Source organism: Gadus morhua, chromosome 11, assembly GCF_902167405.1.
Source record: "Gadus morhua chromosome 11, gadMor3.0, whole genome shotgun sequence".
Classification (NCBI taxonomy): domain Eukaryota; kingdom Metazoa; phylum Chordata; class Actinopteri; order Gadiformes; family Gadidae; genus Gadus; species Gadus morhua.
The window spans coordinates 25,092,507-25,104,168 of NC_044058.1; the positions used below are offsets into that span (position 1 = coordinate 25,092,507).

At 38.9% G+C, this 11,662-nt stretch overlaps 2 protein-coding genes across 2 annotated transcripts; both read left to right on the plus strand.

The window, feature by feature from the left end:
• Window positions 1-402: 402 nt before the first annotated feature.
• On the plus strand, window positions 403-4,289 carry il12b2 (interleukin 12B 2). Its single transcript, XM_030370762.1, has 8 exons — window positions 403-542; window positions 718-802; window positions 1,029-1,265; window positions 1,855-1,957; window positions 2,134-2,327; window positions 2,565-2,713; window positions 2,826-2,936; window positions 3,935-4,289. Exons 1-8 carry the CDS (start codon window positions 540-542, stop codon window positions 4,022-4,024), a joined length of 972 nt encoding a protein of 323 aa, XP_030226622.1. The 5' UTR covers window positions 403-539; the 3' UTR covers window positions 4,025-4,289.
• Window positions 4,290-7,276: 2,987 nt separating this feature from the next.
• On the plus strand, window positions 7,277-11,396 carry LOC115553702 (protease-associated domain-containing protein 1). Its single transcript, XM_030370172.1, has 5 exons — window positions 7,277-7,494; window positions 7,849-7,949; window positions 8,059-8,168; window positions 8,459-8,626; window positions 9,413-11,396. The coding sequence occupies exons 1-5, from the start codon at window positions 7,419-7,421 to the stop codon at window positions 9,531-9,533; spliced, it is 576 nt and encodes a 191-aa protein (XP_030226032.1). The 5' UTR covers window positions 7,277-7,418; the 3' UTR covers window positions 9,534-11,396.
• Window positions 11,397-11,662: the final 266 nt, after the last annotated feature.

Genomic DNA, 11,662 nt, shown 5'->3' on the forward strand with positions numbered 1-11,662 from the left:
GCTCTTTATTCAAATCATGAGTTCAACCTTTACCACCCACCAAAGCTTTCTCATAAAATGTTTAGTAAGAAAAACCTTGCCTCAGCGAAAAATATTTTGTCATGCAAATCAGCATTGAGGAAACGAGAGTGGCGCCCCACAGAAACTCTGAGAGCAGACTTCTAGGAATAGCTTCAGTGCACAATGTCTCCCTCTCAAGTAATCAATCGCTTTAATTTGAATAGATGCAATATATTACCTGAAACATTTTAAGATTTAACTATGTCACTTTGTTGTTAACCTTTTCTTTAAACTTGATGTTTATATTGTGGTTACTTTTTTATAGACAGGTTATTTCCTAATGATGTTTACAACTGGTTTCGATTGGACACTACCAAACTCATTATGCAGTGTGGTCACACGTCCACCCACCCAGTTCCTCTCTCTGCCCACAAGCATCACTTGTTCACAATGTTTCGAACACATTGCCAATGATATAAAAGCCATCAAACCATCAAATGATTTAAGCAAGAGCACCTCTTAAGTTGGCCTGAGTTAAAATGGTAAGGAAACACCATAAGCTATGTAGTAGATGATAATGACCTTAAGGTATTTTTTCTATTTAACTTGCTTCACACAGGTGGTAAATCATTTGTACTTTATCCATTTGAATAGTCAAACACTGATGACAATTTTTCTCTCATCTTTTGTGAAAATATGATGTCCCTTATGCTTCAGACACCTCTGTTATCTTGGATATTTGTTGTCCTGTGGACCTTCCTGCAGTTAGCCCATGGACTCACCTTTTTTCCAGACAATGCCGGTATTCATTTTCTCTCATACATTGGTGTTTTTGTGATCTATTATTTATTCTTAAGAATATATCTACACATGAATATTACTTGATTGTGTGTGTGTGTGTGTGTGTGTGTGTGTGTGTGTGTGTGTGTGTGTGTGTGTGTGTGTGTGTGTGTGTGTGTGTGTGTGTGTGTGTGTGTGTGTGTGTGTGTGTGTATATATGTGCATCCACATGCATTTTGTGTGTCTAGTGTTCGTGGCTAAAGCAGGTACGGTTAGTCTGACCTGTGATTCAGCGACTACCGGGAACGTCAACTGGGTGTTCATACCACATGGAGATGTCCAAAAGATCCCGTTGAAGGGGACTGAGAGAAGACTAGAAGTGGCCTATGAGGACACACCAGAGTTGGGGGAATACAGCTGCTGGAGTGGGGAAACCAAGTTGTGGTCTGCCCATCTGGTCCTTGATGCACAGGACACTCGTGCTGGTAAGAGTTTTATTTTGTCCACTCCTGTCATCTCATTCTGGAGCATCACAGGTATAATGGAGGCTTTTACAATGTATTCTCTTGAGGTTTTTAAACGTTTTCTCATGCAAAAAGGTAGGTAGGTATAGCCAATGACCACACTCATTAGATAAATTCAATGATATGTTTGTTAATTTGTAAGTTCATTTGTAAGTCCACATACATTGCTGGTAGAACAGTCAGGTGGAAGCAGATCAGATCATGACAGAAAATTGTCTCAGCAGATAAGACACTAATTTTCTGATTATTTATTGATGCATTATTGGTTTATTTATTTATTTATAATGGAACACAAAATATAAATTTCTTCTGGCTCTGTCTTCTCTCACCTTTTAAATGTGCTTGTATTTCAACATTTAAAGGAACATATCTCTTATTTACGGGCACAGATAATTGACCCTAACTTCCCCTGTACATCATTGAGTGATGAGTAATAATCGGGTTGTCTCAGCAGATGTAGAAATAGCAGTTTCAACAACGAGAAGTGCAGCAGTCTGTGATATCTATGATATGAGGCGATTTCTAAATGGAATTTTCTGTCGTTTTGCAGATTCTATGTTAAACTGCAGGGCAAAATCGTATAACTGTTCCTTCAATTGCCACTGGAGCGCTACTGACTATACCGCCGTACGACTCGGCCTGGGGAAGGACTGGTCAGTACATTCAACAAATCCAACCATATTCAAAAGCAATATTACAGTGATTATGTATTTAAAAATGTCCAAGTTCCCATCATGATAAAACCGCTCAGGGATAAGTATAGATCAGACAGTCTACATATTTATTTATGAAAATAAGCAATTGTCCTCTGTGTTTTACCCATCTCTAGTTCTGAAAATAGAAAGAACTGCTCGTGGATCACCAGCTCCAGTCAGCAGCACCCTGGGCAAGGTTTCATGTTTGAGCTGTCCAACTCCCTCACACCATCCATGGAGGAAACCACGAGGATAGAAGTCACCGCTGAGGCCATGAACGATTACATCTTCCACAGGACCTACAAGACATTCTTTCTCAGGGATATTAGTAAGTCAGACTCCATTCAGGGGTTCCAGGGGAGGGGTTGGCAGTACAGACTAAACATAACAAGTGCAGTATGTAATGATGGTATATTTATGATAATGAGAAATGTGTGAAGAAGGTAGAATGTTGAGCCCATAAATATATATTTTTGTATTTAAAGAATGATACATATGGTGAATTTTTGGTATTTATTAGTTTTTCTGACTTGTTTTCTTATGCTTTCTCTTAATTTCTCTACAGTTCGACCAGAGAGTCCCAAGATAGTCCAATGTCAGGAAGTGGGTCATCAACTGAATGTGAGCATAGAACCAGCGGCCAGCTGGTCTAAGCCACATAGTTACTTCAAATTGGAGCATGAGATAGAATATGTGTCCAGGCACAATGGCAAGGTAAATTCACACACACAGAACATAAGAACAACAACTCATACACACTAACAAACATTTGGACACAAGCCCTTATCTCTCAAGGTTTTGAATTGTGTTTAATCTCTCATTTCAGAATATAATCTCAGAGTCTCATTTGATACCGAGGGAGATCAGCAAACTCAGAGTTCGGTCCAGAGAGGCCGTGGTGCGCTCAAAGTGGAGTGAATGGACTCCATGGAGACATGTAAACCTTTAATCTGAGTATTCTCACCCTGTCATGCCCTATATTCTCTTTCCTTTCAAGCTTAAACTTGTCTGCACACATATGTTGACATGCTATGCTTTTCTCTAATCATAAAGTGCAAATAATTGTGTCTTGGGGCTTCAAAATTAAATCAAAGGGAGTTAATATATGTATATATATATATAATTTTCTGATTATTTAATGATGCATTATTGGTTTATTTATTTATTTCACAAAATACACAAAATATAAATTTCTTCTGGCTCTGTCTTCTCTCACTTTTTAAATGTGTTTGTATTTCTATGTATTTGACTCCAGCACTTTCGATTAAAAGTTTGTTTACTCATATATAAGTTGCTTGTTCAGTCATTGTCATAGTTTTTTCCTGGCTCACCTGTGATTCAATTTAGGTAGCAGTTCATTACCGAGGCGACTAAAAAAGATCAGTGGCAACTTATCTGTTGCTATGACGCGGAAGATAAGGAGATGATATTTATTGACAATAAATGTTAAGATTGTTAGCATCACTCAAGTCCAGTCCAATCCAGTAGCAGAAATTATACCGTTAAAATAATTTTAAAAAGATATGCTGTCCAACGCTCTAAATATCCAACAAGGTTCTCCCCTAATTACTCCCGTATATTTTTTTATGAACAGTATTGTTCTTGACAATAACAAAAATATCAACAGAAAATTGTCTTGTGATTATCAAGCTTCCACATTCTGGCACATATTTGTCATCATGGTTTGGCACAGCAGAAATGATGGCAAATAGTGGTAAAAATGGCGTACAACAACCCTCAAAATGGAACCAAAGCATAGTAGCAGTTAAAACTCACAAATCTGTAGTTTTGCTCTTCATTGTCAACAGCATAAGCAACCACATAAGGGAAAGACCCCTGGTTTCTCCTTAATAGCTTAAAGATGACAATTTCTCCTTCTAACTGTCTTAATGGGAACTTACTTCTAATATGTATTTCTTGTTTTCTTCGTGGCAGGTGAGGAAACCAGGGACACCAAAGAAGAGGAATTCTAAGAACAAATGCCAGCCACAAAGACGCAACAAGGATCCACTGGAGCAGAATTAGTTTTTATTTTCTCTCTGAATGGGCGTGTTTGACTCCTGAAAGGTACTTGGTTAAGTCCTCGAATCAAAGCCTACTTAGGTATCCTATGATGCATTTCACACGTGTGGAAAAATTAATCCTGTGTATTTATTATTTTTGTCCATTATGTATCTATGTCATGTAAAACGTTTATTCCATGTACATTTCTACTTTTTATTATACCGTCTGCGTAATATGGAATGCCATTTAAGTGAATATTAAATAAATGAACATGGTTATGAATTAAACCCTGTCAATAAATTGTTCAATAAGTAATTATTGTTTTTCAATAGACCATAACAGCCTGCAATGGAGCAGCGCATTGGCTGAGAAGTGAAATCGAGTATATTTATAAAGCGAACCGCTGTTTGTCTTTATGTGATATTGATATACTGAGCTTGTATGCTGTCCGAATATCAAAAGATTTGTCAGAGATCAACGCCCCGGTGTTTTTCACCGTTGTTAATTTTATTTCATAATTCCAGTCCTTTATTTCAGGGGACTTGTATTTCCTAATGGAACATTTATTTCTGTTTCCATTCATAATATTCAAATTAGTGGGGCGTAGTTATCTCACAGACTCAGACCAAAGCAACAGCACCAAAAGAAGACTGAATTTATATATATATATATATATATATATATATATATATATATATATATATATATATATATATATATATATATATAAGCAATAGATCACGCCAGGCTGTGGTATGTGCTCATTATACCACTGTTAAGGGGCGTTGTCCGGCCCCGACGCGCAGCGGAGGGCCGGCGACCCCCTTCACAGTGGTATAATGAGCACATGCCACTGACTGAAGTGATCTATTGCTTTTATACAACGGTTACTGTTATGGCGAAACGAAAGTCATAGACACACTACATTTAAAAAGACCAAGAAAGTCAAAGTAGCCGTTTCATTCAATAAAACAAAAAAGTAGTCCCTCCTGGCTAGCGCTATTCATCGACGGTCGCTATGCAACACACTTTAGCGTCCCTCCGAGAGAAGGCTCCGATAGAGCGGTTCGCTGGTAATTTATCCTATGGAGCAGTTCACTCGCCGTGTGCCTAAGCTTTCGTTAGTCTCTCCATCGCCTTGCTCACTCCCGGAGTAACAACATTTACACCCTCTCATCATCCAACATATGTTTTACTTTGTAACTGTTTCTACCTCCAGGCGCGGAGTGATATGCACACTTTCACAAAATGATCGGGCGTCATAGCAGTTATGTATGCGCTCATTATACAACAGTTGGGAACCAATCAGATCGCTGGATTTAGGTCCCCCGTTGTATATATATATATATATATATATATATATATATATATATATATATATATATATATATATATATATATATATATATATATATATATAATATTGTGGCAGCAGTGGTTATACCACTCTCGCGCCGCAAACACGCTACACATTCAATGAACACACACAGGTTACACAGAATTAATCTTCCTCCATCTCACAAATCGACATGAACGTCTTGGTGTCTGTGTCGGACGCGCCAACAACAACAACAACACAAATATACCACCACCTAGGCATACTCTCTTTACCCCCCCCACATTGTCCCTGCCACAAAGGACCTAGGAGGGCGCTGAAATGTCTGGCTAATAAAAGTTAGACCCTTCCCAGGATCCTTTGCGGCACTCGGAACCGCTAGTTCCGAGTGCCGCAAAGGATTCTGGGAAGGGGGCCCCCTGCTAGTGGCGACCCCGTTGCGGCGCAGTCTTTCCCCCTGGTTGGGCCGACCGTCTCCTGCGGTGGGCGGAATAGGCCCTCCTCTGCCGAACCCAAGAGTCAGGCCTGTAGCCCTCTTGGCTGCGGTCGGGGACCCCCCTCCATAGGCCTCAGCGGCCGACACTGTTGTATGGAAAGCCAAGAAGGCCACAATCCGGCCCTAGAATGGCGCGGTAAAAGTGCAAAACCGCACTCCGTACGGTTTTGAATGACTAATAGCAAATGCACTGATTGTGTGCCCGTCTCCGATATGCTATATACCTGGCATTTATTCAGTTCATGTTCATGTTATGTAATGTTATGGCCTAGCTGGCTACTGCATATCGAGAACAATCTGGGGATGAGGACATCCCCGAATATTGTCGGGTATTTCGCACACTGCCATCTCAATATATAATAATAATAATAATAATAATAATAATAATAATACATTTAATTTAGAGGCGCCTTTCAAGACACCCAAGGTCACCTTACAGAGCATATAGTCATCATACATTTTTTAATAAACAAGACATTGTGTAAAAATAAATAAACATAAGCAATAAGAAATAAATAAAACAAAAACAAGACAAAACAAAACAAAACAAAAAAAAAAAATCAAAACAGTGATCAGTTAGACGTTGTGTGCGAGTTTGAACAGGTGAGTTTTGAGTTGTGACTTGAAGGTTGTAATGGTGTCTGATTGTTTTATGTGTGTTGTTTTATTTATATAGCCTAACATATACAAATATATCACTGTACTAGACACAAATGTATTTTCCACTAGCTAATGGTGGTCATTACATTGTAGTGAAACTAGTAAAGACAACACAGCTTTATGTTACAGCGAAACATGGAGGCACTGCAGCTCTGATTGGTTAGACAGCCTTCAAACTTAGTTTTCAAGCAAAGAAGAGGGAGGGGCTCGTTCTGCATACCTAATAGCCGGAGTGAATAACTAATAGCCGGAGTGAATGACTAATAGCCGGAGTGAATGACCAATAGCCGCGGCTATTAGTCATTAAAAACGGTTTGGAATTCTTGCCAAACCGTACGTTTTGCACTTTTACCGCGCCATTCTAGGGCCGGATTGTGGCCTTCTTGGCTTTCCATAGGTCGCTGGTCCATAGGTGATTCAGAACGGGGGGACCCCAACTGAAGACTCTTCTGTCCGATTATCCGCGCCTTCTTTGAAAACTCGGTAAATGTCACACACTACGCGCCCAATAATATCAAACCGATTCCCCCCACAATATCAGAGCAGACTTCAATAAAACTATTCTGGAAAAGTTTCCCATAAATAAAAATGCATTGTTTCATTTATTAAACTACATTGATTAATTGATGTAATTATATGTATATGTCCTGCCTCATTTATTTATTTCAGTAAGAATCGAATAGCTGTGTTTATTTCATAGGCATATCTATTTATCTTTTTTGATTAAATGACATTCCATAGTGGTCTGCGCAGCTGAGGACCTTTATTTTGAAAGAGAACGGAAGTGTTCTAACAACACAGGCGAGTTCCGCCCTCTCCTAAGCCAATTGATTTAAATCAAGGCACAATTACCCATTAAACGGTTGTAATGCACCGTGTTTTTCGGACTTTGTAGCGTAACGTGCAATGCAAATGTCGACACCATGGTTAAGTATGGTCGGACAACTGCGTGGGGCTTTTTGCTCTGGGGGGTTTTCATGCATTTCCAGCTCTTGTCAGGTGAGCGAAACATTGCAGCTCATTATTCAGCCAGTTAAAGCCTTGTTCTACATCCATGTGTTTACCGTTTTAGCAAACGTTACCTTATCATAACCCGTATTGATTTGTTATTCGGGATATTGAGGGTGATTTACTGCTACTGCTGCAGTGGTGTCATGACAAACAGTCGGAGGTAGAATAATTGTTTCAGGTTTGTTGTGATGCATTGGAGAGACGTCACGCGGTCGCAGCGTGTAGTCCTGTTTTCCATCTAAACAGTAGTGCTGATGAAATCACTGTGGACGGACGATATAGTATAACGTTTTTGTATACGATCAATGAATGACCCCTTCCGATGTATCTTCTACACATAAGGTCTCGGGCTGAATGAACTGCTGTACTTCCGGGTTATGAGTCCTGAAGATATTGGTTACGTCTTCAGTGCGGCCCCAGCTAAAGACTTTGGCGGGGCTTTTGTGAGTATTGAAGGTTGAAGTCCTTACAGTTGGAATATAATATCGTGTACGAAGAATATTCTAACCAGTAGGACTAATGTCTGCTCATACCTCTGTTTGGCTGCTATAGACCTCTTCATATAATGAGATCCTACTTGTGCTAGCTGATCCAATTGATGGCTGTGAACCACTGATGAACAAAGATCTAATTCAGGGACAGGTGATCCTGCTGGAAAGAGGGTATGTTGTTTTCTGTTTGAAGCTATTAGTTGTGGAACATTATTCCAGAGCACCCACTCTTGATGTTTTTACATAATATTGTGTATAACATTTGAGTAATTGAAATGCGCGAAAACATAATTGTGCATGTTAGTATGTTCAGTAGTTGCAGGGTAATTTTGTCAGTCGGTTGTTCTGTCTGTAATTATTGTTAAAAATATTTATTGCAAAGACCTCAACAATACCCAATACCTCTGTCTATATTCATAATGGACTTGGTTGGTTTGGTTTTCTTAATCTGTGAACTCCAGGGGGTGTTCCTTTGTCCACAAGGCCCAACAAGTCGAGGAGGCAGGAGGCAAAGCAGTGCTTATTGCAGATAACGTAGTTGAGAACGACAATCTGTACCTGGACATGGTCGCTGATGGGAGTACTGCCATGCCAAGCATTCCAGCCTTGTTCCTGTTGGGGCGTGATGGGTAAGCTATACATACAACTGCCTCCTTTATCATTCTTGGAAACAATTGGCTATTGTCAGACAACTATTTATCTCTTGGGACAAATGTCAATATTTGTTTTTAGCCGGATAACGGGGATCCAGTAAAACTTCCTCCTACGGCGATGGTCTTTAGTTGGGCTACACTCCAATTAGCAACCTAAGACTCAAGAATGGAGTTGGAGATGATGGACAAAGTCTACAACGGGATTGTTTCATTAGTCGCAGAGTGGAAGATTTCTCAAAAGAATACACAAACATCTATATATTTCGTAGGTGTTTCAGGTCCATGCGACATTTGGGGGAATTTCATCAAAGCTTGCAAGAAAAATAATGATGGTTGCCCTCCAAACGACTGTTTACCTGCATGCAGTAAAAAATCAAACTTAATTGCTCATTCTACCGGGACTTCTAACGGGCAACAAACAATGGGAACCAGAACTATTCCATTACCAAAAATAGTGTCATTTGCTGATATCCCATTTAATGATTACTCTTACACAGACCATATTTATTGCGGCCATATTTGTGCAGTCTACATCTTTGGAAACCATGACATCTCAATGCATTAATTTTTTTGCTTCAGTTTTTCTATCCGGGTAGCAATTAGAATGCATTTCAATTGAATTGTCATGGTTTCCCCAAAGATTCCAGGAGGTTTACCCACCCAACTAACCGATATGGCTAGTAGGTGAAAAAAAGTCCATTGCTGACCACTAGCAAGTATAAGCACACATTTGTTTGCATTGTTTCCTATTTATTCTCCTAGGCTTATGATTAGACGATCTCTCCAGAGACATGCGCTGCCTTGGGCTGTGATCTCCATTCCGGTGAATGTCTCCTCTTTGGGCTCCTTCCCTCTTAACCAACCACCATGGACACTGTGGTAGAGCAGACACACGCCAACATGCCTAGCAACCTGCTGGAACTAATTACTGGAAATATGTAAATCACCTGGGGTTTCTTAGAAGTTCTCTTAAAATGCACAAAATGTGTTTAATGCATCTACATATTTGATTGTTTGTTTTGTTGAAGTAAAATGTACATGTACGCCGAACTTGGATTTTCATGCATGAACTTAATCTAAGCTTTCATTCAACAGAGCTTTTTTCGCTTTGGAATGGTTTTAATTTCCGAGTTGTTGCCAACGTATTCCTCTTTCCTTATTTCTGCAATTTTTACTCAGTTGGTCACTACTGAGTTTTGGTGTTAAATGTCCACAATAATCTTTTCATAGACACTAAGACCTCCTTGTTTGGATTCTATAACTTTTGGCTTTTAAGGTTCATGTTGTTTTTTTTACTTCTTGAACATTTGAAAAAAATGTACATAGGGTGACAGTTTGTAAAGCCAAGAAGGTAATTAGAAATAGTTATGGCTTCACTCTCCTTGTAATAAGTTTTTTTTCAATGAAACCACAATTACAGTAAAAACATTAAATGTTTCTTTATTTGCATTTACTATCAAGTAGGAATATGAATCTTTCAGTATCATGATTCACTTTGGGTCATAACTCAATACAAAATATATTTCCAATTTAAGAAGAGGTGCTAATATCCGTAACTGCTCCAGTCCGCTGTGTGCTCGGGGCATTGGGGTCATGTATGGCAAGAAAGCAGCGGTAAGTAAAGTGACTATGATAATGTAATTTTTATATTGAAGAATTATCAACTGATTTCAATAATGTAAATACACACAAATAATCCTAAAATAAACATGTTGTGAATGACTACAGTCATAGAAGATAAGAAAAGTGATTTTGTAATTTTGTTTTTGCTTTCCAATCCTATCAAGATATGTCTGGCATTGTATTTAAGGCTTAGTCTATTAAGAGACAAAGGCATATATTCTAATGTGGTAAAACATTTTGACCTCAATACCAAATGCAAAAAAAGAATCAGGAAAGCAAGTAACTGAGTTTTGTCAGGTTAATGAATAGGTCTTCATGGTTTTCCCTGCAAACATGTTTTTTTTTAATATTAAAGCAATAACATTTTCTGAATTGTATATCCAACGTGTACTTGGGCGAACAAAAAGGCTGGCTGGGCTCGATGTATATAAACGGAAATCTCTTCTCCATAACGGCCCGTTCGGTCGGTGAAGATTATAGGTTGACTACAACACAATTAAACGCTAAAGGGTAGAACATGACACCTACACAAAGACATTCTTTCCTCCCAATCATTAGTGGGCAACTTTTTTGCAATACATTATGATGTTGATTTCCCTGAAACAAAAGACCATCAAGCAGGCCGACGGTTTGTTCGTCAGTTTGATGCGCCACGAGTTGATCCATCGTCTGCATCCAAATTGGCCCAGCGCTTCTCCCTTTTCTTGACTGGACCACACTCTGAGAACAAACAGTGGCGCCTCCAGAAGATTATTCCAGGGGTGGCCAATGGGGGCCACAGCAAATCTATAAACATCCCGGGCAGCGATTGTTGGCCGGGGGGGGGACGACTACATTATAATATAATCTAGACTACATTATATATTTTAAATAAATATGCATAATAAAAATTGTCTTAGGGGTGGCAAATGGGGTGGCAAAGAATGATTTTGGGGTGGCAGTAGCCACCCCATGGTGGCGCCACTGAGAACAAAGCAGAAAGGCGGAGACGTATAGGCCATCAAACAAATCGGGAGCCTTCTTATGTGATATGAGTGAAATCCACTGACCTAAATAATATATATTTTTTTGTATATCTTTAATACCAGTAGTTATGTCGAAATAAAAGTAAAATAAAAGAGCTCCCTATTTTCCGTGTCTGATTTTGGATGATGGTTTGTGGTTTGCATGTCTTACATTTCCCATATCTTTCATATAATAAATTATTGTATTTTTTTACACTTCACTTGAGTGCTTGTTTAATCTCTGGTTAGAACCAAACTAGATAAACCATATTACAATTTAATTTGAATCTAAACTCATATCTAACATTTAATATAGCAACGATATGTTTAACATCCTATGTAACTGCCTACATGTCAGTTTAATTAATTCTCATTTATTTATTTT